The sequence below is a fragment of the Drosophila montana genome, unplaced genomic scaffold, assembly GCF_035044405.1.
Source record: "Drosophila montana isolate Dmon_TW-CO22-7 unplaced genomic scaffold, ASM3504440v1 contig_924_1, whole genome shotgun sequence".
Lineage (NCBI taxonomy): Eukaryota > Metazoa > Arthropoda > Insecta > Diptera > Drosophilidae > Drosophila > Drosophila montana.
The window spans coordinates 177620-205455 of NW_026999210.1; the positions used below are offsets into that span (position 1 = coordinate 177620).

Consider the following 27836-nt stretch of genomic DNA (forward strand, 5'->3'; position numbering starts at 1 on the left):
AGTTAACATTTTCTTTTGAGTTTTTGAAATGAGCCTCAAATTAATGTAAAGTATCGATAAGACAAAAATTGCAAACAGCTGATCTGGTGGACGGCGGCCCAGCCGATGCTTCTTAATGGCAAGGGGCAAGTAAACAACAAATTTGTCAGCCACCAAGATCTGTCGCTTATCACCAAAAAACAAAAAAACAAACAACCATAATCCAAATGCAGGTCACAGGCTATCAACAGCAACAGGCAAGTGCTAGAGACGGCCGTGCTTTTTTTGTTTGCTAGTATAGATCCAGACGCCGGACGCTGCATTCGAAGATATACGAGCAGAATTGCCATCAACACAGGTTAACCATCAGCATGCTACATTTACGATCATCGGCCGCCCGTCTCCATACAAAGGCAATGCCAGTTACGACAGCTGCCATCAGAACATTTAACAGCAATCAGCATGATCAACGGCCTGCCAACCTGATCGTAACTCGACTGGCATCGAAAATCACGCCGCTTATTTCGTCGTCAACAGCGTCGTCGGCTGCGATCAGAAACTGTTCAAACTCGGTTGCGGTAAGTGTGCGTGTGTGTGCGAACTATATAAATGTGCAAATTATTAACAGCTATAGAAACGATCAATTAAAGCGGATCAATAATTGCATACTGTCAACCGTAAATTCGCTGTTTTCTGTGAAAAATACGTGCTCCCTTCCCTCTCTCTCTCTCTCTCTCTCTCTCTCCTTCGCACACGGCGCTGCGTGCAATTGAACTAAAGAATGGTTGGCGGACACGTTTTTGTACCCTTTAGCAATGAGGGTATACGAATTTCTACACAAAATGTGTAACGCATGGCAGGTGACAGCTCGAGTCTCATAAAGCCCATATATATTCTTGTTCAGTATGATCAGTTTTTGTACGGGGAAACCTTTTGCTTGTCCAAATTGTTTGACCAAACTCTGCATCACTAGACAATATGCCCTATAGTTTTTGCAGAAGGGTATTTAGTCTTCAGCGATAGCCGTTCTGTCTTGTTCTCCGTTGTTTTCTAACGCGTGCTTTCAAGCTGGTCTCGGATTTTTTGGCTTCGCGTGTTCAATCAATTTAAATGCCTACACAAAAGTTCTGATCCGTTGTTTGTTTAAAGTATCAAATTTTTGCAGCTAACAACAGGCTGCAGCGACGCCAACTGGCCCCGCCCCGCCCCGCCCCGCCCAGTTGATTTGCGAATGATGTCTGGCATTTGGTTCATAACAAATGTAATTTCATTTTACTTGTGTGCATATCGAAATTGTTCTTGGAAAAACACATCACATGTGTTTTTTGTGTTCTTTTGTGTTTCGATCAAGTTATGCATCATAAGCTGATCTGGAGTCTCAGTTGAGCTAATTACCCGAAATTTAGTACAGTTGAGTTTGATCGCTTTACGATATAGCTGTAAAAGAAACGCACGATCGTTTTTGTAGATATTTGAATCGAATGTTGTTATTTTGAGGTTTTCCAACACTGTTCGAAACTTACAAAAAGTCCCCTTAATATACTATATGTTTTTTTGAATGTTTCTTGAACATATTCCGAATTTTTGTTTACAATATTGGCGAAACATTTGAACTAAAACATTTCTGGCCTCAAATTAAGCTTTTATCTTTCGTAAACATAAAAAAGATTTCTTTAAATATTCGTAGTTCTTTATCATGCTCTCCCAATTGAATCTTGTTTCTTTTTTTTCCCATTTTGTTCAAATCTTGGGTAACATATTTTCAAAAATCAGTTTTAAATACATTATGTTTTCGAATAACTTTCTAGAAAATAACGAAAATAAATTGTAAGTTCTTGAATCTTTGTTTAAGTCTTGAGATCGTTTCGTCGCGTAGCTTCTGCTTTGATAAGGAACCGACATTTCGGACGACCTCAGCGCCAAGTAAGCCCCCAGCTGGTGTCTTATCGTTCAACCAAATTTGAACTTTCTGACCCTTGGTCGGGCGATAGGCGCTACGGGGGGTCCCTACAAAAATGGTGGTACGCTGTGCATTGAGGCGCTGCGTACCTGCCTACAAACAAGCATTTGACTGCACACGCCAAGAAAAATAAGCAATAAATGTATATGTGTATTTAATGAAAAGTTGGCACAGTAATCTTATCAGCCAGAAATCGGGAGGAAGCTCTTATGCCCTGTTCACAAACTAAAAGCGAGCATATTGGCTCTGAATATACACTTCTGTCTGAGAGCTACATACGCCTCAAGTTCTGCTCTGTAGATCGCGTTGCGCCCAGAGGCAACGCCTCAAATTGCATCAATCGATATTTGCCAAGGTCACACGGCGATAGTCTATGCTTTGCGGTCACATATCAATCTCCGTGCGACGCCTTATCGGCAAAAAAAAAAATAAATAAAATTGAATAAAAAAAAAATGCCAATGTTTTTTGAACCCATTGAACCCACATCGGCTGGCAAAATATGAAAACATAAATATTTGTTTCCAACGCAATCAGTCATAAACAGCTCGCAATCGTTGCGAATGCGATTCATTGCAACGCCGATCGTTGCCCCGAGCGCAACTGCTTTACAGAGTATTACATAACCATAACTGTGAGTCACACGCTCGATACACTCCACAGAAGATGGCAGATCAGAAAATGTTGCAGGCCACGCTGAAGCAGAGCGACCCGGAGCTGGCCGATATCATAATCAAGGAGAAGGAGCGTCAGCGCGAGGGCCTCGAGATGATCGCCAGCGAGAACTTCACCTCGCTGGCCGTCCTGGAGAGTCTGGGCTCCTGTCTGACCAACAAATACTCCGAGGGCTATCCAGGCAAGCGGTAAGTCAGCCGAGCACAATAATCAATATTCAGCGTCTGAAATTGGAATTCAAGGCAACAAAAATGCAGTAGAAAAAAAATAATAGCTTATCAAAAGTCAGTTTGTATTCGAGCTTTTAAATTTAACTTTGAAAGTGCCTTGTTGTAGCTAAAAGTTAAATAATGCAAAAGCTTCTCTAAAGTCAATTAAGATTTTGCTGCTTTTCAATAATAGGGAGGGAGATAGCAGCATATCTAATCCTAACTAAATCGGATTATGCATGCAGATCGTAGCCAAAACGGAGAAAGCTTGCCTTTTGTTACATTAAGAAGCTTTTTTACCTTAGGTAAACCCCTATAGAAAAGCTTTGATTCACTTAATAACTAATGCTTTTTAATGCTATTGACAATTGATATAAATTAAAGTTTCTTGCGTTTAAACGAGCTCGCATTGAACAAGGAAAGTTCCTTTTAAGCAATTCGGTTGAGCTTTGAGGAGCTTTCAAACTCACTTCAAAATAGAACAGTTGAACATACCAAAGCTTTTGATTAAATTTAATCAAGTTTTTACTTTTTACTATATAAACGTATACTATAGGAAGTAAAGAACTTAAAATGAGATAAATCATAAAAAAAATGACGGTCAAGCTTTAATGAGCTTTTAAAATGTGGCTTGCTAAGCCATACAGTTAATCCTAACAAAGCTTTTAACGTTCACTTCTGCGTGAACGTGTTGCGAATTAGACATGCTTTCACCTAATATAAAAAGCTTTAAACGAAATTTGCCATAAAATAAATAATGACACAGCTTTTAAAGCTCCTTAAAAAAAAGAAAGCTCCAGTTGTTTAAATACCTTGGAAAGGGCTAGAACATGCAATTGATTTTAATTTTTGTTGAGCAGATTAATCCAAAGCTTAAGTCTTTTTGCCTGAGAGCTTTTGCTAATATTACCATTCTTTATTTGACAGCTATTATGGTGGCAATCAATTTATTGATCAGATTGAATGCCTGGCGCAGACACGCGGCCTACATCTGTTCAATCTGGATGCCAGCGAGTGGGGCGTCAATGTTCAGCCCTATTCCGGCTCGCCGGCCAATCTGGCCGCGTACACGGGCGTGCTGCGTCCACACGATCGTATTATGGGCCTGGATCTGCCCGATGGTGGACATTTGACGCACGGCTTCTTTACGCCCAACAAGAAAATCTCGGCCACATCCATCTTCTTTGAGAGCATGCCCTATAAGGTGAATCCCGAAACGGGCATCATCGACTATGAAAAACTGGCAGAGGCGGCCAAGACTTTCCGTCCGCAGATTATCATTGCGGGCATCTCGTGCTATTCGCGCCTGCTGGACTATGCACGCTTCCGCAAGATCTGCGACGAGGTCGGCGCATATTTGATGGCCGACATGGCGCACGTGGCTGGACTCGTTGCCGCCGAGCAGATACCCTCGCCGTTTGAGTATGCCGACATTGTGACCACCACCACGCACAAGACGCTGCGCGGTCCCCGAGCCGGCGTCATCTTCTTCCGCAAGGGTGTGCGCAGCACAAAGCCCAACGGCGAGAAGATTCTATACGATCTGGAGGAGCGCATCAATCAGGCGGTATTCCCAGCGCTGCAGGGTGGGCCGCATAATAATGCCATTGCCGGCATTGCCACGGCCTTTAAGCAGGCCAAATCGCCGGAATTCAAGGGCTACCAGGCGCAGGTCATCAAGAATGCCAAGGCGCTGTGCAAGGGCCTCATCGATCTGGGCTACACGGTGGCCACCGGCGGCACCGATGTCCATCTCGTGCTGGTCGATGTGCGCAATACCGGCCTATCCGGCGCCAAGGCTGAGCTAGTGCTCGAGGAGGTGGGCATAGCCTGTAACAAGAACACGGTGCCCGGCGATAAGTCCGCCCTGAATCCATCCGGCATACGCCTGGGCACGCCGGCCCTAACCACGCGCGGCCTACTCGAAAAGGACATGGAGCAGGTGGTCGCCTTCATCGATCGAGCGCTCAAAATTGGCGCCGAGGCTGCCAAAGCGGCCGGCAGCCCCAAATTGGTTGACTTCACCAAGACCCTAAGCGAGAATGCGGCCATCAAACAGAAGCTCGCCGAACTCCACAAATCCGTCAAGCAGTTCAGCGTCACCTTTCCGCTGCCCGGTCAAGATTGTCTGTAGAGGTCTTGCTTGCATTTAAAATATATAAAAAAAAAAAACATTTTGTAACATTATATTTGTCTACTCGAAAAATTGTTTCCAAAATTCCTAGTACACCTGTGTGTGGACAACCAGCCAAATATCTGGCCGCATAGATCTATAAAAGATGTGTATAAAATTTAGTTAAGCTAATGAAATATGAAACAAAATTTTTTTTTTAAAACTTTGTAAACAACTTGCGTTTTACTTTTACAAATCGCTGAAACAGTTTGGGCTGCATTTTGCTTTTCAGTAAATAGTTTTGAAATTTGCGACGCTTTGCATATCAAATTTTTACATTTAATAATTTTATTTCAACAAGGAAATCCTTTATGAAATAATATAATTAAAAAACAAATATGGCTTGCTTGTTGTGCGGAGAATTGTTTGCAGTTTTGGATATTCAAAAAGCACAACAATTTGAAAATTTCTCGCAAATTGGAATAAATTCACACACACTAACTGAAAATCTCTGGAACAGTCGCATTATTTGATTATAAGAGACAAGTTTGCTTGGCGTCAAAAATCAAATCAAACTGTTCTAAAACAATATATAAAAGATTCACATATATATATATATAAAGTATAATTATTATAAATAAAATGTTGAAGATATTCATATAAAAAGCATAATAATTACACATATACAATTATATATATATATATATATATATATAATTAATATTTAGCACATTTTCAAAACAAGTTTTCTTTAGATTTATTTCAAATTGAAAGATTTTTGAGTTCAAGAATTTCAATACTATTTTTGCACAGATTTATTAGAAAGTAAAAATTTTAGAATTTCAAAATTAGATTTATTTCAAAGTAAACGAATTTTGAATTTAAGAATTTCGAACTGGGATTTATTTGAAAGTTAACGAATTTTGAATTCAACTAGTTTTGCAGAGATTTATTTGAAATTGAAAACATTTTGAATTTACGAATGTTAGCCACAAATTGAATTGGGCTTAAAAAGGATTTCCACGAGTTGATTAATTAAATATTAATTAGTTAATTAATTCCTATTTCCTCTGCTTTCAATTTCATTTAAGGTATATATAATATTTGCTAAAATCGTCTCAAAATGAATTTAAAATAGAAACAAAAATTCGAAAACGAAACGGAAACGGAATCGGAACGGAATTTGGTTCGAAACGGAATACGAAACAGCAAGACTTTGAAGAAGTGCAAAAACGAAACGTTCGGATTTGATTGGCATAAATAAAATAAAGTGAAATCGAAAACAATTCAAGAATTTGTACATATTCCAAACGCTTAGCTTAAGTTTGCATTTAAAATAGCTTAGTTTAGTTATGTTTAGCTTAGTTTAGTTTAGTTTACAAAAAATATACACATATATATCTATATTTATTTATATTAAGAAACATGTCTCACTTTCTCTCTCTCTCTCTCTCTCTCTCTCTCTGTCTGTCTGCGAAAACGCGGCTTAGTTGAGCTGATGATCGGCGAAATCGATTTTGGTCAGCTCCTTGCTCAAACGCGCATCCCGATGGAAACGCGAATTGTGCGTGGAGAGCGACCATTTGGTCTTGAAGTTCTTCATGCATATGAAGCACTCGTGCTCCTTGCTCTGGATCTCCGAGTGCCTGGAGGCAATGTGTCGCCGCAAGGCGTTCATCGACTGCAGGCGTCGCTTGCAGACGCCGCAGATCAGCGCCACGCCCGTCGGGGCGTTCTCCTCGACGGCTGCGCCGGATGCGACGGCTGAAACAATTCGAGACTCGTTTAAAAAAGAATATTATATGTATATATTACATTTGGTTATTTGCATTAATAAAGAGAGACCAGATTGCGTTTAAGCTGGAAATACGTATAGTTCTTGGCTTTTATTAGGTGTATGTATTTTATTTGCAATCCTTCTCAAAGAATTTCTTTTCTTTTCTTTTTTTTTGGGTTTCTTATCAAAAGGAGAAGAAAATTCGAATTATATTAATCTCCTTTATATATATACTTTATATACATGCATATTTGGTTCGCTTCACATCTTGGTTTGTTACATTACACAAAATACAAATGAGTCACAAAAAATGTTAATTTTGTTTTTTCACGTTTTACATACAAATTTGTTGATACCCTTGCAGAGGCTGGCAATAAAAGTTGTTTATAAAATGCTTAACGCTTTTTAGGAGGCAGTTCGAAATCTATTGTCCCAATCCCTTTCCATTCTGTTCCAAAATCGTTGGGTGCATGTCTAAACTGTACTGTTCGAGTTCGATTGTTCTATTCCCATTCCATTCTGTTCCAGTGCGTGTCTAAGCTGTACTGCTCGAGGTCGATTGTTCTATTCCCATTCCATTCTGTTCCAAAATCGTTGAGTCATGTCTAAACTGTACTGCTCGAGGTCGATTGTTCTATTCCAATTCCATTCTGTTCCAAAATCGTTGAGTCATGTCTAAACTGTACTGTTCGAGGTCGATTGTTCTATTCCCTTTCCATTCTGTTCCAAAATCGTTGAGTCATGTCTAAACTGTACTGCTCGAGGTCGATTGTTCTATACCCATTCCACTCTGTTCCAAAATCGTTGAGTCATGTCTAAACTGTACTGCTCGAGGTCGATTGTTCTATTCCCATTCCATTCTGTTCCAGTGCGTGTCTAAACTGTACTGCTCGAGGTCGATTGTTCTATTCCCATTCCATTCTGTTCCAAAATCGTTGAGTGCATGTCTAAACTGTACTGCTCGAGGTCGATTGTTCTATTCACATTCCATTCTGTTCCAGTGCGTGTCTAAACTGTACTGCTCGAGGTCGATTGTTCTATTCCCATTCCACTCTGTTCCAAAATCGTTGTCATGTCTAAACTGTACTGCTCGAGGTCGATTGTTCTATTCACATTCCATTCTGTTCCAGTGCGTGTCTAAACTGTACTGCTCGAGGTCGATTGTTCTATTCCCATTCCACTCTGTTCCAAAATCGTTGAGTCATGTCTAAACTGTACTGCTCGAGGTCGATTGTTCTATTCCCAATCCACTCTGTTCCAAAATCGTTGAGTCATGTCTAAACTGTACTGCTCGAGGTCGATTGTTCTATTCCCATTCCATTCTGTTCCAGTGCGTGTCTAAACTGTACTGCTCGAGGTCGATTGTTCTATTCCCATTCCATTCTGTTCCAAAATCGTTGAGTGCATGTCTAAACTGTACTGCTCGAGGTCGATTGTTCCATTCCCATTCCATTCTGTTCCAGTGCATGTCTAAGCTGTATTGTTTGAAGTCTATTGCTCCAGTCCCATTCCAATATGTTCCAAATGAACACTTCAAAAGTCATATTGCTGCCGTGTTTCAAGCCACTCGATTGAACTTGAAGTATACCATTCCGTCTCAGTCCAGACATGTTCCATTTGTTTCCCCTCGGTAGTCCATTTCTCACTGGCAGTCTTGCACAATGCTCCATTTCAATAAGAGTACATTAAGTTGTGTGTTTCATTTCGTTACGTTTCAGTTTCCGGCTGTTCACAGACTAAAGAATGTGCCATTCCATCGTGTTTCATTTTCCTTTGCTTATTTTAGTATATTATAAGAACTAAGCCAAACTTAAGAGCGCAAGCTGTGACAATTCAGTTAGCCGTTCCATTCCATAGCATTCCATATCAATTGAACAGTTATGTAGCTAAACTGGCAGGCTTGGACAGCGCTTAGCACATAATATAATATATATAAAAAATCGCTTTGTTTTCCATATAAAAAACTACAATAAACATGTTTTGATTTTCTTATGAGCCCCAAATTTGCTTAAGTACAGACTAATCCATATATGATATACAAGCTATGGCAATTCGTATGGGCGCAAGTCTGCAAGGGTATAAAAACTTCGGCTAGCCGAAGATAGACGATGTTTGTTTTGGAATTTCAGTAAGTTATCTGATATAAATTTGTTTTTATATTATGTATATGAGCTGACATCAAAAATTGTTCGTAATCGATACGATATATATATATATATATATATATATACATATATGTATATATATTTATATATATTATATAATACGTATGAATCGATCATTCAACATTTAGCCTTTCAATTAACTAAGTATATATCTAGCGTTAGTGTGTGTGGGGTTGTGTACACAGATTGTTTTCCTAATTTCTATATGTATATTCAACTACGACATTTGACATTTAAATATGCATTTGTTGATATCAAATTAAAAATATGATGCTTGTTGAAATATGCTTAGGTTCAACATGTTGTATATGCTAGCTAAATGTGGACATGGAGCTGGGAGGAAGTGGTTTTAGGGTGTCGGGTTTACAATCTAAAACAAAAAATTAAGAAAAAAATATGTATTCAGAGAATAACTAAAACTGAATTATATTTCATTTTGTACAGGTTGTGTGTGTGTGTGTGTGTGTGTGTGTGTGTGTGTGTGTGTGTGTGTGTGTGTGTGTGTGTGTGTGTGTGTGTGTGTGTGTTGGGCAAAATACATAAATTAAATTAAAAAATAAAAAACACATTGTTTGACTGTGGGCCTAGTCTGGCTTTGGCTCTAGCGCTCTATAAAATATATATATATATATTTATATACTCTAGGAATTATATAATAGGAGTTAAGATTAATGTATGTACAGTTACGTGATGTACGCGACGCACTTGGCTAACTAATTAACTAAAATACATAAATTAATTTCAATTTGTTTGTTTTCTTTTTCAATTTATCAGGAATATATATATATAAATATATATCTGCTTATATATATATATATGACATGGCTTGGTCAATATCGGGCTTCACCAGCTCCACAAACTGACTGACTTGACATTTTTTGTGGCTTACAAATTAAATTAGCGCTAACATCTCGATAGATACAGACAGACACAGATATACACATATATGTATATAGAATGTCATATGGATAGCCCAGCCAGATCTGTTGCGGCATTTACTATTTCTATACATTTCCATCAATTTTTGTCGCCCATCAAACAGATCTGATTTAAGCTTTTCTTTTCTTATTTTTTTTTTGACTAAACAACAACTTGGATGCTGGTTGCGGCAACGTAAGTGCTAATGACTGGAAAAGTGCTTTAACATTATCCTCATCCTTCTCCGCTTCTTCTTCTTTGATTTTTTTGTATTTTCTTTCAGTTTTGTTTGCTTTACATTTATTTGTTGTTGTTTTTTTGGGTGGTTCCATACAAATATCTTTCCACTGGCTAAGATTTTTAGCATTTGTTGTTGGACGTAATGTTCTATATCTCTCTCTCTCTCTCTCTCTCTCTCTTTCTCTCTTTGTAGTTAGCATGCTCCGTCTCGCTCGGATTGGTTTCGTGCCGCCTTGAGTGTCGTCTGTGGAATATTCAATTGACGCCGTGCTGCACCTGAAAGATTGTCCATCAGTTCTCCGTCTTGATGGCCACCTTCTGCTCATGGGAGATGCGTATGTGCTCGCGCAGGCTGTATTTGTTTTTGAAATTCTTATTGCAGAGATCGCATTTGCGCGGCGGTTGGGGCGTATGTTGGGTGCGAATATGTCTCCAAAGATTCACCGTGGTAATAACCATTTTGCAAAATTGACATTCTGTCCATTTATTATTGGGTGAATCTAAAAATATACAGAAAAATTGGACAAATTATACAATTAGCTTGCCTTTGACGCTTTCGCTTTTCACGCATCTATTTTCTGTTTCAATTACATTTCTACACACAAATTTGGTTAGACAATAGACAAACACTTTGGAGACATATTCGACGCCAAAACACAATACGATAAGAAATTGATATATAATCAAAAGCCAAATAATCTTTAAATACGATTTATACATTCAAAATGTCCAACACCAATCCGAGCAAAAATATTTGTACAAAAAAACATAACTTATATTTTAAATTAAAATCAAAACGCACTTTACAATTACAATTAAAGCAAATTAAAACAATATAATTATACATATAATCAGAAGAAATTAAAATATTGCCAATTTAAACGATGTCCCAACCAACTTTAATTCATTTTACTCTGTTCTCAGAGCTCAGCAACTTAGCCAAACTATCGCTTAAACCAGTTGTGAATTATAAAGTTCAAATTGACAGCAATTTAGTATCAATTTTTTATAATTAATGACGATTTGAAGGGATTTAGAAAACCTTTTTTGCGTGAACCATTCGATAGGACTATATTTTGTATTCTCGAGGAATTCAGCTGTTCCCTAACAATTGCTTTGGGATCAGTTCTTAAGTTGAGTTGAAAGTTGAGAGTTAAAAGCTGAATGTTGCTTAGATTCCCATTATTGAGCTCCTTATAAAGGGGCTAATTATGGATCGCAACCTATAATAACCATTGTTGTAGTTATTTAATCAATCCACATTCCGAGACTCTAGACTGGGTGAAAGGATTGCACATTTAATTTCTGATCTATCAGCGAGTAGTCAGTCAAGGTAAATAATCACATAAAGAACCTTATGAATTGGTAGTATCAAACCATAAACCATCGAACCCTCTAAAGTGCTTGGCGTGCAGTTTCATGCTTCATTCCCAATTGTGCATCTATTGTGGATCTGTCCATGTCCCAATTGGTTTGCTTCTCGTTGCCCATTATAAACACATCTATATATATATAAATATAGAGCGCTCAAATAAACCGATTTATAGTTTCTATCAGAGTTCCAAATACAACTCAACTTCGACGTATTCGTTTTCTTTGGGATGTCAAATCAGAAAACGATTTTAATTTCGTGTGCCTGGTTAGCTAATCGGTTGAATGCACTCACCATTGGTGCCGCTGGCTTTGTTGTCCGTTTTCACTGGCGTCACCGAGACGGTGGTTGTGGCACCCGTCGGCGCGGCGCTAGGATCCTCCAGCACCGCCTGTGTGGTGGCTGTCGTTGTTGCGCCGCTCGCTGTGCTCAGCAGGCGTGCTGCAATTGGCAGAAGTTGTTGGTTGGCTCCAAAATATATATATATATATATACGCAGCTACTCACTCATTTCGATGGCAATTTCGGCATTCTCGGGATCTGCTTGGTATTTCTCCTCGATTTCAGACTCGGTTAGGATCTCGTATTCGGAAGAGTATTGCGCCACAGTCTGTGCGGCCGCTGTGGTCGCATCCTGTGACGTTTGTGGCGTCGCGCCGTCCGATAAACGATCGTCGACCTCACTGACTATATAATCCGGTATGTCCATTTTGACGGCGCCGCGTAGAAATGTCATCTCGGCAGCTGCAACAAGAACAGGCTCAATAATTTATATATTTATATTAAAAATAATGTACGTTGCATGCTCGCAGACTAATGTGGTTTATAAAAAACGAGAACGAACTCTTGTCTTCAGCAAGGCATGCCAGATATGCGGAAAGAGTTGCGTTGAGTTTGGTCAGAAAATCTTGAGAAACAGAAAACTTTTCCATACAACGTCTGTTGTTAGAGGTTTCGCTCATATAAAAGAACTTGTAAAAGCTGATGATATGATAAAGTGATCCGATTCGGTTGGTTCGAAAAGAAGGACCTTTGCAAAAGGGGCTTGGTAGGTGAGCAAGTGTTGCACGACCCTACTTATGAATGGGGAGCAGTACTCGTGTTGCAGATGCTCTGCTCTAAGCTGACTGGATAAATTCTTTCTTAACGGGCATCAATATAATGCAAGATTTCCAACGGATATTCTTACTTTTCACAATGGTCTGTTCGTCCTTGACGGCATAGTCGACCGTTTCGGTGGTGTAGATATTGTCATCATCGTCGGAGAAGGTGATCTTGCGCTTCTTAACGGTATTCGCTGCAGGCAGCGATACCGTATTCGTGATGGTCAGGTGCTGCGCCTGCGCTGCGGCCTGCTGTGGCTGTTGTTGTTGCTGCTGTTGTTGCTGCTGCTGCTGCTGTTGTTGTTGCTGTGGCGGCGCCGCCTGAACTTGAATGTGTTGTATTTGGGTGGTTTGTACATGATGATGATGCTGCTGCTGCTGCTGCTGTTGTTGTTGCTGCTGTTGGGTCTGCTGCACCTGCAGCTGAGCCGCCGCGACAGCAGCCACTTGCGTTTGAACCTGCGTTGCCGTTGCCTGCAACAGCGTAGCCGTTGGTATTTCGATGGTTTGTGTGGCGCTCTGCGCTTGAGCGATGCTTGCAACAGCCACCTGCTGCTGCTGTTGCTGCTGGTGCTGCTGCTGGTGCTGCTGTTGATGCTGCTGTTGATGCTGCTGATGATGCTGGTGGTGCTGCTGCTCGTTGACGGCGCGTATCGTGCTGGGTATCGTCTTGATGAGCTTGTGATCGCTTATAAGCGGCGCCACCGGCAGCTGCGGTTTCTCCTTTTCCTCAGCGGTCAGACCCTGCACGGCCAGCAGTTCGGCGGTCTGCAGAAACGATTGCAGCGCCTCTTGTTGCACATTCACCTCACCCTGGCAAACGTTGAAAATGGTTAATAATAAAAACAAAGGCTTTAATATGGGCATACTCAAGCATACCTGATACATAAACTCGACTATGGAGTTGAGATCTTCGAATTTGATAAACTTAAATATAATGACTGGATGAGGATGCGGATTCTCTTTGAATATCTCCTTAAAATACGATGAGCACGAGCTGAGCACCACCTTGTGCGCCTTGATCTTGCGCCCATCCACGCACAGGCTAACATCAACAAAATCATCGTTCAGCCTGTGATTGTCCAGCGAGTAGGTCAAATGCCGCAAATAGTTATTCCAGCGCAACGAATATTGCTGTGTCGTTGCCATTGCTAAAGCCGATCAACTTTTCGCAACTAACACCAATTGCGCCCGACGCCTGCCACCGCCTCAGCCTCAGCCACTGCCACAGCCACAGTCACAGTCAGAGTCACAGAGTCAGCGTCAGCCACAGCCGCTGCCCCGCTTTTGGGCCCTAATCCAATTAACAATAATCCGTGCTGCAGTTGGGCCAACCGCGCGCAGTTGTCGGTCTCTGTGCGGCGCGTACCAACAAGTAACCAACTAGCCAACTGATTTAATTACAAACGCGCACACTGTTTGTTTGCATTGATTAATTTCAAATTCGAAATTGTTGTTTGTATTGCATTCGCACTTTGTGTTTGTTTATTTTTCAGTGTATTTTAGTAGCTAATTGCGGAAAAGACGCTGCTCCACGCACCCGCAAATCATTTTATTAATGCACATACGCTGTATTTTGTTTGCTGCTCCTCTCACAGTGGTACGCTTTACGAATTATGCATTGCACATTTTTATTTTGCATTTATTTATTTATTTGCGTTTTGTAGGTATTCATTTTTCAATATTTTCTCACTTTTTTTTTCACGGCAAAATTAGTTGCTTTTTGGCAAGCTTATGTTATTGTGGCATTCTGTTATACTCAAAATGTGCATGTATATCGAGCGTAATCGATAGCACGCTATGTTTAACTTAACAGCAATGGCAGCAGCTGCTGTTAAGCGTAGCTGGTGCCGGCCGGCGGACGCTAGATGGCGCCACCTCAACTGTAAGTTCAATTCAAAATTCAATTTGCACTTCTTGTGAAAAAAAACGTTTATTTTACCACAGCCGTTACATGAAAAAGAATGGGTTTGAAAATTACATTAGGCAAAAAAAAAAAAAAAACAAACAAACAGAAGCAAAAGGAATCACAAGTGTTATTAGAAGAAAATGCGCAAAGCGAGTCGATAAATGAGACGTATCAGAAAGCCATAAACAATGGCACGGCACAAATAATCCAAAACATAGAAGATCTTGATGCGCAGACGCGCCTTACTGCTGCTCTCGGGACTCTCGTTCATCAGATACTCCTTGGCGCCGCGTATGCCATTCTGAAAGAAGTCCACATAGTTGATGTTCGAGTGCTGCAGAAAGCCAAACACGGTTCTGGAAAATGCAAAGTTTTTAGGTTAGTTATCTCCCCGTCTCTCTCTCTCGTTCTCTCTCTCTCTCTCTGTCTGCTCACATTTCATCCTCGGGGACCGCGGCATGCAATGCCTTGAAATTCTCGTTCTCGAAATGCCACTCGGTGGTGGCAAAGACCTGGACCGCACGGAACGCGGCAAAAATGCGTCGCTGTAGCTTCAACAGGCTGTAAATGGGAACAAATTCAGTAAAACACAAAAAGAGGACGCGGGATGTGCACTTACAATGGCTTCTCGTTGGTCAGCCGCAGCAAGGTGTCCACCACAATGGCCATCATGATGTGCATCGTTATGAACTGGCCCAAGGAAGAGATAAGCACAAGTTAGTTAGCGGTACGGAATGTCACACCCTCCGAACGGATTGGACTCACCCTTACGAAATGCAGGACCGGACACAGGGTAATACCGCCGCCTGGCAACCAGAGCGTCTGCTCGAATGGATTCTGCCTAATGTAGCGCTTACCGATATCAATAACCTGGCCCATCGTAATGGGCGATATATTGGCAGTGGCACAATTGATCACATCGATGGGCTTGCCCTTGGCCGGTGCTTGCTTTAAGTATTTGTATGCGGCTATAATGAGACCACGAACCACCACATCGGCGGGCACGAAATCGGCGACAATGTAGGGATCGCAGTTCTGGGAGCGCAGAATGCCAACTCCACAGGCTACCAGCATGCCGGTGGGTCCATTAAAATTATCCGCCCAGCCGGGTACGGGCTCCTCTATCGTCGATATCACTGTCACATAGGTAAGGGAAACCAAGAGCATGAGACCGTGCGGATAAATCAAAAAACCGAGCTAAACCGATTTCCCTCTAATGCTGGACCAGCTAATACCCAATTTCGTGTAACACCCGCTACGGCAGTAAGTGTGCTCCGAATACTTCCAGAATATCTGCGAATACTTCCAGTGGATTGCTTCCCAAATCGAGCTGCTTTTCCAATGAGAAGCGGAACCTTACTAGGCTGGTACTGCTCCAAGCTAAGCTGGAAGTAGTGCCAACCCTTCTATCAGGTGAGACATTAAAGCAACCGATCAACAACGACAATGTCGCGAAATATCAGAAAGTACCGGGTAGTACCGAACAGGACTGAGAAGCACCGGGAAGTATACGGCAGTACCTAGCTGTACCTGTATAAGTACTTCGGTTTGCACCTACTTGTATCAGTTGGTCTCAAGATATACTTAGCAATGCCAAGTGGAACCCAATACCGATCAGTACCCTGTTATACCAAACAGTACCAAAGGCCAATAACAACGCCAAGCGGTTCCGGATAATACAGATACCAGATAATACCATGCAGTACTCGGTAATAGGGACCGATACTGGGTAGTTACCCGTATCGAGGCGAACCCGAGTACCGGGCAGTACCGAGTAGGACCAAGCCGTACCGAGCAGTATCGAGCCGTACCGAGCAGTACCGGAACTAATTGTGCAGTACTAGAATATATTGAGTAGTACCGTGGAAAATTTGGAAGATCCGAAGTGTACCAAACAATAGCGAGGTATAACGGGAAAGAGCGGATGATCAGTTTGGAGCTCTACCTACCGATTGAGGGCCTGTATATGAAAATTGGCAACTGATCCTTATAATCATTGGCCACATGCTCGGCCAGACTCTTGGTGAAGGTGTACGTGTTCGGCTGGAAGCTGCCATACCTGAAGAGAGATACGAGATACAATACGTTAATTGGGCGAACGATTTGAGCATAGGACCACCTACTTCAGATTGAAAACATTCAGGGTTTCCTCATCGTAGGTCTCGGCCAGTTTGATGGTGGTGCGCCAATCGGCGTAGGGTGGATAAATGCGCTCCTCAACCTCCAGCTCGGTGGGATTCGAGTACGTGGTGGACACATGGACAAAGGCCTTCAGTTTCTTCCATTGCAGCGCGAGCTTGATTAGCTCATGGGTGCCGCGTGTGTTCATCAAAATGGCTGAACGCAGCGGATCATCAAAGCTAGCATGGATGGAAATTAGGAGCTTGGGCACTAGTTAAGCAGCCAAATTGCCACCTACCGGACAGAGGCCGCCGAGTGATAGACAATGTTTACATTCCGTAGACGGGCCAGGTCCGCCTCACTGATGCCCAGGCCCAGTTGCATAACATCCCCGACAATGGGCACCACCTTGGCCAGTGTCTGGGGCTGTTCGCGTCGCAGGCGTTCGAACAGCTTGCAGTTGAGCAGCGCCTCCAGACGCTGCTCGATGGCAACACCCTTCTTGGGTCGTATCAGTACATAGATCTTGCCCAAAGTGTAGCAGGAGCGCAGAAGTTTCTCGATCAGCGCCTTGCCCACGAAACCTGAACACGTTGCGGATCGAAACGGATCAAAGGGGGGATCTATTTGAAAATATATATATAAGATGTCGCATACCCGTGCCGCCAGTCACGAAGATTTCCTGATCCTTAAATGCTGCAGCAATTGACATGTTTGTACGTACGGATCGCCGACCAAATGCAGTCTAACCGCCTGGAGCACATTTCCGCTGTGTAAGTGTCCGAAGTGCGGTACACAATATGCAAATGCTATTCAATTAGCCTCACAGGCAGGCAGCGGGTCAACTCGCTGAATATTCAACTGTCTTGACCACAAGAAACGAACATTTTCGGCAAATGCACAAGGTGGAGCTGACCCGCAAATCCACCGGTAGCCCCTTTACCTACACGAGCCTAATGACAATTCACAATGTACTATATCAATTGTTGCAGCCCAAAAATACCATTTCGATTTATTTCTTGCGTTTGTACTTGATTCATTTTCAATTCAAGAGACGAACCTTTTGTTCTTCAGTTAGCCCTATCAGGGGAAAACTTGAAGCGAATGGGCCATTATTTGGGGTTCTCTCTTGCTCTTGTATCTTGTCTCTCGCTAAATTTTTCCATCAAATTGAGCTTGTCTGGTATTTGGGTACTTGCATCCCAAATTTTCCGACCCTAGCTCGTATAGTTCCCGAGTTTGATGAGATCAGTTAGACCTTGCGATACTATTTAACAATATGACCCGGAGATAACGCATAGCTTTCGCGAAATGCAGGGTATACGAGTTGCGTTGTTATGGGGCTAAGCGAAAAGTAATGGGACCACTTGCTTAGTTCAATTGATTTAATCTATGCACATTTTTATTATATATTGTGCATACGTGCTGTATTATATAACAAGAATGATAGGAAACTTGAAAGGGGTTTGCCATTGTTAAAAAAGCAGAGCCTTTAAGGCTTTCAAGATAGGCAAAAGCTAAAAAAGACCTCAAATTCAAACACTTTAAAGAAAAAAAAAACGAACTCAAACATATTGAAAATATTTAAAGGTAAAAATTGTATGTATGTATATGCAGCGATAAAAAATGAATGGAAAACAACCATTGCCAATGAAAAGATGAGGCTCAGAATCTTCATTAGCTAAACGAATGTGGCACAAAGCCAATTTGTGAGCCACTTAAGAGCGAAGCTTTCGAGAACGATGCCAACAATTTGTGATAACGTTAGAAACGGAACTTTAATCGCAGCGATGGGTCGCTCGCTTGGTCATTTGTGTTTGTGAATGGAATGGTCCACATTGTAAGTTTAAGGTCATTAGCATACATGTGTGTGTGTGTGTGGCAGAGCCAACTGCATTTAGAAGAGAGAGAGCACGAGCTTAGGCCAGCTGTGTGTGTGTGTGCGCGACGAAAGCTCGAAGGGCTCGCTGACCCCACACACACATGAGCAGCTTGGGAACAGTTTGCTGGTAATGCGGTATACACATAATACTTGAACAGTTTTTTTTTTGCATTTCACATTTTAATTAACATTTTGAGGCGTAAACTTATCGTCATTCAATACGCATGCAATTAGAAAATACAAAAAAAGAACTAAGTACACATATAAAATTTCAGCTTAAATACATATGTATAAAATTTCAAGGAGTTTACAGCACAGCGAGCCACAGAGAGCGTAACTTTGCTCACTGCTCTCATTTACTTCCCCTCCAACTGCACGCTCGTGTTCGTGTTTGTGCCTGTGTGCGTGTGTTGTGTATGTGTGCGTGTTACTGCATTTGCCGGCCGGCAAAGCAAAAGGTTAGAGCAAGAAATAAAATGAGCAGAAAGTTAGGCAATGTCTGAAAGCGGGCACAGTGGAGCAGAGGGGGGGGGGGGGGGGGGTTGCGTTATCAGTTAAAAGAGGCAGACGAAAGAGTAACAGAAAACAGATTTGGTTAAGTTTTTTTTTCCATCATATTTTTGTTTCACTTTGTTGTTTATAATTACATCATAATTAAAAAATAATACATAAGGTTGCGTTTGAAAATTTTACAAAACTCTTAGTGTTGTTGTTGTTTGTGTTTTGCATATTTTGTGTTTTGTGTGTCTTTTACTTGCTTTTTGGGGAATATTATACTCGCTTTTCTTTTCTTTTCATGTCATGCCGGGAGTGTACGCATGTGTGTGTGTGTTGTGTGTTGTTGTGGTATAGATTTTTTTAGAAGTGGAATGGCAGAGAGAATATGTTGTTGTTGTTGTTCTCAATTTTTGTAGTTATATTAAAAGGTATATAAAAAAAAAACAAAAAAAATATTATGCATTTATATCATATATCTCATGTGAAATAAATTAAATTAATGCTAGAACACAACATGACGACGACGACGATGATGATGTGTGGATAACATTGCGCAGCTCCCGTTTGCTGTTGCTGTTGTTGTTGTTGTTGTTGCCACTCCACTTGCTCCCGTTGCTGGTGGTTGCAGCTTAGAAGCACTTGCGGTGCACAATGGATGGGCCAGACTCGTCGTATTCCTGCTTGGAGATCCACATCTGCTGGAAGGTGGAGAGCGATGCCAAAATGGAGCCACCGATCCATACAGAGTATTTGCGCTCTGGTGGTGCAATGATCTTGATCTTCATGGTGGATGGGGCCAAGGCGGTGATCTCCTTCTGCATGCGATCGGCAATGCCAGGGTACATGGTGGTGCCACCGGACAGAACTGTGTTGGCATACAGATCCTTACGGATATCGACATCGCACTTCATGATCGAATTGTAGGTGGTCTCATGAATGCCGCATGCCTCCATACCCAGGAACGAGGGCTGGAAGAGTGCCTCTGGGCAACGGAAACGCTCATTGCCGATGGTAATGACCTGTCCGTCGGGCAGCTCATACGACTTCTCCAGGGAGGAGCTGGAGGCAGCGGTTGCCATCTCCTGCTCGAAATCAAGAGCCACATAGCAGAGCTTCTCCTTGATGTCACGCACAATTTCACGCTCGGCAGTGGTGGTGAAAGAGTAGCCACGCTCCGTGAGGATCTTCATCAGGTAATCGGTCAGATCGCGACCGGCCAAATCCAGACGCAGAATGGCATGGGGCAATGCATAACCCTCATAGATGGGCACAGTGTGGGAGACACCATCGCCAGAGTCCAACACAATACCAGTGGTACGACCAGAGGCATACAGAGAGAGCACAGCCTGGATGGCCACATACATGGCGGGTGTGTTGAAGGTCTCAAACATGATCTGTGTCATCTTCTCGCGATTGGCCTTGGGGTTGAGGGGTGCTTCGGTCAACAGCACTGGGTGCTCCTCGGGCGCAACACGCAGCTCATTGTAGAAGGTGTGATGCCAGATTTTCTCCATATCATCCCAGTTGGTCACAATACCGTGCTCAATGGGATACTTCAGGGTGAGGATACCACGTTTGCTCTGTGCCTCATCACCCACATACGAGTCCTTTTGGCCCATACCGACCATCACGCCCTGATGACGTGGACGGCCCACAATCGATGGGAAGACAGCGCGGGGCGCATCATCGCCAGCGAAGCCAGCCTTGCACATGCCGGAGCCATTGTCGACAACCAATGCAGCAACTTCTTCGTCACACATTTTGTAAGCTGCAAAGAATCAAATTGAAACACAAGAAAAAAATTAACCAAAATGGCCACCATTTCAACACTCTCCCTTGAGTGTTTCTGTATGTATATGTATAATATTTGTATGTGTGTGTATTTCTGTTTCTCTCTTCGAGCAGAGGCAACACCCTGCACATAAATCAACAACTTGACAAAAGCTCAAGAGCATATCACGATAGCATGCCGGTGCCAAGCAAGTGGCCAAAGGAGAGCCGCTCTCGCTTGTGCATTTGTGCATGTGTGTATACGTAGTCGAATAAAATGGCCGCCATTTGCACGAAGAAAAAAAAAAACCGAAAAAAAATTCTCTACACAAGCCGGCACCTAATATGTATGTATGTATTTGCAATTCTATATGTAGACACTTTTCTTTAAACTGTTTATTACCTTTTTGTTTTATTTAACAACAAACGATGAAAATTGTTTAAGAAAATTGAATTGAAACTTTGCAATTCAAGTTGAAAAATTTTTAACCCACACTTGGTTATTGGTAGGAGGCGACGAGGCAATAGACTGACTAAAAATGCAACCGCACCGATTGACTGCCGAAAGAGGAATGAACAAGCGACCGAATGCCAGTTAACAGCTATTTCAAGCGCTGCTTCAAGCGACGTCGCCGTCGTCGTTGTGATATCTATGCGAGCGCAGTCGCTGCTCTGCCAGCTCGCTCGCACGCAGCGTATGCTGGCGCATGCGTGCGATAGAGAGCGCAAGATTAGCGCGCTTGGGTTGCCAACTTTTGTGACCATATATGGTCATGTTTCGACGTGAATCGTCGAGACGGAGAGCTGGAAATGTCGCCGCTTTCGCTCTCTCACGCGCTGTGTTGCGGCGACGGCGACGGCGATGGCAAAGCCAACGGTTGACAATGTTGAAGGTTTTCTCCATTTTAGCGCGGCTCATTAAAAAAACCGGCATTTTTGCATTCAAGAAACGCCGAATAACTTTAATGACGTGATTCCTTGACTATTTCTGGCCAACTTGCCTACGTCACTTGCACCGTGGGCAGTCGCCGTACATATACATACATACATACATGAACATGTACAAATTACTAACTATACACCCAAACAATTGTGCATACATATATGTATGTATCTATGTACATTTGCATGTGTGTGTGTATTTTGTCTTTAGGTTGGCCGTTACTTTTCAAATGGTTTGCTATGAAAGTTAATTGAAGCGTGGGAAAAAAAGAAAGTGTTTGCGAATTTAATTGCAAGTGGCTGAAAACTGTCACCAGTTCTTTCTTTTAGCTTCTTCTTTTCAAATTAATATACATATGTACATATATGTATGTATTTCTTTGGCCTTGTATAAGTTTTTGAAATCCGCAACGGGCACGCCCCAGCACTAGATCTAAATGCACACAACGATATCTGGGGCTGCATGTAGGTGTGTGTGTGCGTAAAATTTTGTGATAACAAAATTGTTGCGATAATTGTTTGTTTTTTTTTCACAAGCGCGTGACTCTTTTGGTTTTTGTTAGATTTTTCATATTTTTATTGATTACGTTCTCGATTTCTGTTGCTTTCGATATTGTTATCAGCAGGTCTTTGGTCAATTCTTTGACATTATCACATATTCCACAAGCACTTGTATAAAAAAATTGTTTTTGAAAAAAAAAATAAAATAAAATACGCTATTCACGATTTCATTGCATTTTGAGCGTTTTGTAGAGTTTTTGATTATTATTTGAATTGAATTTTGGATTTTGATTTATGTATGTATGCATTTTGCTGACTGGCTGATGTACAATACTTACATTTGGTCTGTTTTGATTAAAATTAATTAAATAAATATAAATTAAGTCTTTCGGTTTTGTGTCTTTTGTTTAGACGACTTTAGCTGGCTGCTTTAAGCGGTTTTGTGTCGGGAGGTGTATTCCACACTGCACAAGAACTCAAACTGTAATGACATGAAAACTGGTCGCCGTTTGCCGTTTTATAAAGCCCGTGTCCATCCCAACCGGCACAGTAACTTAGCGCCTTATCAGCGCCACTTGCACACTTCTCCAGGCTGGCAAGCGCTTTACCATATATGGTATGAATTCAATTTTACCCCGTTGCCAGCGTCTGTGTGTGTGCTGCGGCGTATCTATGTGTGTATACATGCATATGTGTGTGTCTATGGGTGTATGCGCATGTGTTTGGGTATGTGTGTGCGCGCATATGCTGCTCGCGAAGAGTATTTCGCAGCATAATCCACTGTTACGGGTGTGACTGCGATCAGGTTGCGTCACTATGCAGTACGTTTTGCACCATGCATATATGTATGTATGTACATACATATATCAAGTGCTATTCGGCTTAGATTAACATCGAAGTGTGCATTAGATATGGCGCTTGCTGTACACCAAAAACAAATTCAAGCTAAATTGATGAATTATTCAACAAGTGTCGCTGATTACCCATTCAACTAGAGACTTGTACATATTAATACAATTTATAGAAACATTTCATAAACAAATAAAAACGCAGAGTCTACGCTGGTCGTCATGATTTTCGACTTTAAAGCTCGGTTTGTGGTTATACCGGCGCCAGGCTAAAACAGCTGCCAGTTGATGCGTCAACCACGCGTTTGCGCAAAAGAGATAGAGACACACACACACACACACACAGGCAAACACTGGATTGCGCTCATTCACTTGCTGCGCTCAGCGAAATGCTGACTCAACTCAGCTCTGTGGCGCTGGGGTTGATTTTATTTTATTTTTAAAAGATATTTTTAAAAATGTACCAGTGCTAAACGGTTAAATAAGAACTCTTAGTGTTTTCGACGATTATTTAGAAGCTTCAATAGATAAAAACCTCATAGTGCATGGTTTAGCTGAGCTTAAAAACAGGCCTTCCAAAATGCATTGTCAAAGCCGCGCTCTCTCTCTCTCTCTCTCTCTCTCTCTCTCTCTCTCTCTCTGTCTTACAGCAGCGTTAAAAGTGAAAGAGTGCAGTGTGAGTGGCTTGCAGCCTCGGAGAGGGGAAAGCTGCACACAAACATGCAGCTTATATATGTACACACAAATGTATGCAGGCTGTGTGTATGCAACAACATGGATACATACATATATGGATGAGTAAGTGTATGTGTGTTCGCTCGAATCCGAGTGTTTTTGTAACGGCAATTGCTCATACATGGCTAGCGGACGCATTCCATCGGCAACCGTGATATTTACTATTGCCGGTTGACTAATCATTGTTTAAATAATTGCCTATTTTGAATTAAAATGACGCACAAATAACTAACAAATATCAAAAGCAACCACTTTGGCACGCAACATACATACATACATACATGTCTATGCTTGTAAGCTTGTGCGTGTTTGTATAGCGCAAGCATAAATACATACATACACGTGCACGTACACACATACACCAACAGTCACGAGCATCAGCAAAAACAGCCAAAAAAAAAAATACAAACAGGAGAGACAGCGCGAGCAAGAACGAAAGAGGCTCACGCAGGCGTGCTCTCTCGTGTACAGCATAAAAGAAAACAACAAACGTTTGGGGAACGCTGGCCAATCATTCGATCGCATTGCATTTCTATCTATATATGTACATACATACATATGTATGTATATGTAGTATTTGTGTTGGCAGTCACTTGATTCATATGTATGTACATGTATGTGTGTATATCTGTATGTATTTGGTTTTTGAAGAAATCGAATGTAGCGCTGATTGTTGGCCACAGTTCATGGAATTGTTCAAGGCAGACGCTTAATTTGAAATGGGAGCTGTCAGTTGTTGTCTAAGTTTCATATTTTAACTGAATAACTGAAGAAATTCTCATGGTGTTAACTGGTATTCGCTAACGTCAGCATTCGCATTCCAATCAGCCAGCTCTTGCTCTTGTTCTGGATCTGCTCTTTCGCAGATAAGCATTAAACACCCATACATACATATATACCCTACATATCATTAGCGAGTTTCAATGGCTATTTACTCGCATACATACATTTGTACTTATGTATGTATGTATGTCTATGCATAACTATTGCATTGTGTAGAATTTTTCTTTAGTTTTAATGTCTAAAGCTCTGTAGAACATTTCTCTGATCTTTTTTTTACATACATACATATGTATGTATGTACATATTTACATAGGCACATATGTACATATGTTTGTATGTACGTGTATATATGCCTATTATATAGTATAGTTTGATTATGTTTGCTTTGGTTTTAAAACTATTTAATTAATTTGCATTCACCATACATATGTACATATGTTGAGCTGTTTACAACGATGCTGATTAAATCAATTAAATTCATGTCAATTAATCGCAATGGGAAAAACGTTTTGTTTGTAGGGTATTTGGTTTTCGGCCCCACCCTTGCCCTTTCAACCCTTGGAAATCGCATCAAGGCACATGGGAATGTAAACAATATACATACATACATATGTACATATGTATGAATGTATGTATGTATATACATACACATCCAATTGTAAGCCTATAAGCATAGTTATGTATGTACATATGTATGTACATACATACATATGTGTGCATGCATGGACTGATGAGCTGCGGCCTTGTCAGTGGCAAAGGGGGAGTCAAGGGAGTCGAGTGTATACACACAGCTGGCTCGATTGAAACTAGAAATAATTAAATGGCCAAAAACGGCGCTTTGACGTAGCTGATGACTTTGAAACCGCTATGTGTTGACGAAATACAACAACAACAATCCATAACAAACAACAACAAACTACTACAATAACAACAGCAAAAGCTACTTCAACAAGAGCCATGATCAACGACCTTTCTCCAAAAAGTTCGCAGCTCGTCACGTTTTCTACACACACACACACACACACACACACACACACACATGCACACACACGCATACGCGCGCGCGCACGTAAATGCAAAGAGCAGACGGAGTCGACGACAGTTACAAGCACAGCCGCCACTTGCTCCAAAACATCCACACTGCATATGTTTGGTGTGCGTGTGTTTGTGTGTGTGAGTGTCTGAGTGTGCTCGCATACACGCAGAGAACTTTGTAACCATAAAGAGCGCACGCTGTAGCCCGAGCTTAGACTCAAGCTGAAGCTAACGAGTCAAAGCCAAAGCCAAAGCCATTGTCAAGGTCATTGAATGAGAAAATTTTTACATTTTTCGCAATTAATTTGGCATTTTAGGCGCGTATTTGGTATTAACATGTGTATGCAGCCCCTCGCTCTCTCTCTCTCTCCCTCTCTTGCCGCACTATTGCACTTGCAGCTGCTTTGTCGCTTTTGGTCACACTGAAAACTTGCACATTTTCACTACAAGTTTTTTACATTTTAGAAAGACAGGTGTGACCAGTTTGACCATTATAAGCCATGCACCAAAATCCCATTAATTGCTTAGTTAATTAGAGTGCGAACGTTTAATTGCAAACTGGGCGTCATTTCGAGTTTAGACGCACCTAGTCCTGGCTGAAAAATTAATTAAGTTATGTTTTAATTCATCTATTGCTATTGTTATTACATACTTAATAATTTCAAGAAATATCAACCAGTAAATAGCATACACATAATAAATTAACTGGCACTACATCAATTAGGATCTGCTTTTGATAAGGTTATGTCTAATGTCTAGGTTCTATTATGTTGTTCTTCAATATACGGATCGCCTGACAATAGCTTGCTTCATTAGACTCATTAGACTATTTAGCTATTTTAGACTATTTAGACTATTTGCTTCATTAGACTCATTAGACTATTTAGCTGATGAGTCTAATGAAGCATAGCTCAATCAATAGGTTTGTGTAAGACATTTACCCTTATGTTTTTACAGGGTATAAACTCTGGTATAATACACTTTCTACAGCATTTCGAGCATATGTACCTATATGAAATGCCTGCAAAGCTAAACGTTTCTGAAGCTCATCTTTTCCGATCTCATTAGTATAATAGCTAATAATTGGCAGCCTGGAGTGGGGTATATAAGCACCCCGAGTTAAATGCGTGCGCATGTGAAGCAGTGCCACAAATAGCTGCATGAAAATGTTAATACAAATTGCTCAAATTCCAAATAGTTGTTAATTGCTCGCCTAATTGCGGCTGATTAAAATACGACTAGAGATGAGCTGTGCCTAAACTTATCGATAACGTGCGATAATTGTGAATATGCTTGGTTTAAGCAATAAACAACTTAAACTAGTTTTTAGATTGTTAAAAACCCGGCGACTTTTAACTAAAGAAGCTATTTAACAAATTAAATTATTAAAAAAAAAAAAATAATAAAATCAGCGCAGAAAGAACTAGTTCAACTGGAAAATGTCTCATCTCTAATTGCGAGCTAACGGGCCAATTGCGTGAGATTTTGCCGATAAAGGAGACGAAGCAGGAGACGAAAAGCGGGCAGAATTTAAAACGGCTTTTGGAAAAGTGAAAAATGATGTTTTATTGTTGTGCGAGGCGCAGTTTTTCACAATTTCACTTTGTGGCCAATGCACGGCTATATTTGTGCGTGCCTCATGCATTTGTCTCTCCATCGCACTCTATCACCAGCCCGCTCCTACCCCCTTCATCTGTCCACCCCCCCCCCCCCCTCCCCACCCTCCTTTCTTGCTGCCTGCCTCAGCCACTGTGTCCATCCAATTCATTTGCTGTGGGTGAACAAATGGTTCGCTGCCACAGCAAAATAATTAGCCAATTCCAAAATTTGGTGCCCAACAAAGCATTAAAAACTAGAGAGAGAGAGAGAGAGAGAGAGGGAGAGACAGCATTAACCCAGCAAACAGTTATGTTGTGATTAAGGCTGCAAAGTGGGTTTGAACCGCACTGGTTCGAACCCGTGCTGCCAATGCGTATTTTACTAAGCGATTCCCTTGGCTTAGGCTCAGAAACTCAGTTTTGCAGACTCAGGTGCAAAGTCCACCAAATCCAATTGGATTTATCTAATCAGCTTTGATAAATGCCAATTTTTGGCATGAAAATATCTACCTAAACTTCCTTAGAAACTCCTTTGAATAACAATAACAATTAGAAGTAATTAATGTATTTGAAATTCAATAAAACTAAACAATTCAATTTCATAAAATGTCTCTGTAGCTGATCTCTAGACAATATCCAGAAAATTCTATATTTTTTAGCATCTAGCTTGTTGGAAAATTCTAGAAATTCGAATTGTGAATTGTT

At 41.3% G+C, this 27836-nt stretch overlaps 4 protein-coding genes across 7 annotated transcripts; 1 reads left to right on the top strand and 3 right to left on the bottom strand.

Annotated features, from left to right (window-relative positions):
- Positions 1–220: 220 nt before the first annotated feature.
- Shmt (serine hydroxymethyl transferase) lies at positions 221–5041 on the top strand. The gene is made up of 3 exons (XM_064699490.1): positions 221–557; positions 2601–2800; positions 3749–5041. Exons 1-3 carry the CDS (start codon positions 351–353, stop codon positions 4953–4955), a joined length of 1614 nt encoding a protein of 537 aa, XP_064555560.1. The 5' UTR covers positions 221–350; the 3' UTR covers positions 4956–5041.
- A 1325-nt stretch (positions 5042–6366) lies between these two features.
- On the bottom strand, positions 6367–14258 carry LOC135440362 (mediator of RNA polymerase II transcription subunit 15). Of its 3 annotated transcripts, none has more exons than XM_064699478.1 (5): positions 13389–14258; positions 12596–13322; positions 11914–12150; positions 11701–11847; positions 6367–6698 (listed from the first exon to the last, which is right to left on the bottom strand). In XM_064699478.1, exons 1-5 carry the CDS (start codon positions 13656–13658, stop codon positions 6421–6423), a joined length of 1659 nt encoding a protein of 552 aa, XP_064555548.1. In that variant the 5' UTR covers positions 13659–14258; the 3' UTR covers positions 6367–6420. The 3 variants fall into 3 exon arrangements, with proteins under 3 accessions (XP_064555548.1, XP_064555549.1, XP_064555550.1); XM_064699479.1 differs by lacking the exon at positions 6367–6698 and adding an exon at positions 9454–10534 and having other exon boundaries at positions 13389–14249; XM_064699480.1 differs by lacking the exon at positions 6367–6698 and adding an exon at positions 11573–11628 and having other exon boundaries at positions 13389–14253.
- Positions 14259–14523: 265 nt separating this feature from the next.
- Positions 14524–17332, bottom strand: LOC135440366 (putative fatty acyl-CoA reductase CG5065). Its single transcript, XM_064699481.1, has 8 exons — positions 17197–17332; positions 16838–17123; positions 16542–16778; positions 16368–16477; positions 15184–15554; positions 15038–15108; positions 14854–14979; positions 14524–14774 (listed from the first exon to the last, which is right to left on the bottom strand). Exons 1-8 carry the CDS (start codon positions 17249–17251, stop codon positions 14549–14551), a joined length of 1482 nt encoding a protein of 493 aa, XP_064555551.1. The 5' UTR covers positions 17252–17332; the 3' UTR covers positions 14524–14548.
- Positions 17333–19372: 2040 nt separating this feature from the next.
- On the bottom strand, positions 19373–22627 carry Act5C (Actin 5C). Of its 2 annotated transcripts, none has more exons than XM_064699485.1 (2): positions 22471–22627; positions 19373–20687 (listed from the first exon to the last, which is right to left on the bottom strand). In XM_064699485.1, exon 2 carries the CDS (start codon positions 20677–20679, stop codon positions 19549–19551), a length of 1131 nt encoding a protein of 376 aa, XP_064555555.1. In that variant the 5' UTR covers positions 20680–20687; positions 22471–22627; the 3' UTR covers positions 19373–19548. The 2 variants fall into 2 exon arrangements, with proteins under 2 accessions (XP_064555555.1, XP_064555554.1); XM_064699484.1 differs by lacking the exon at positions 22471–22627 and adding an exon at positions 21093–21260.
- Between the last annotated feature and the right edge of the window lie 5209 nt (positions 22628–27836).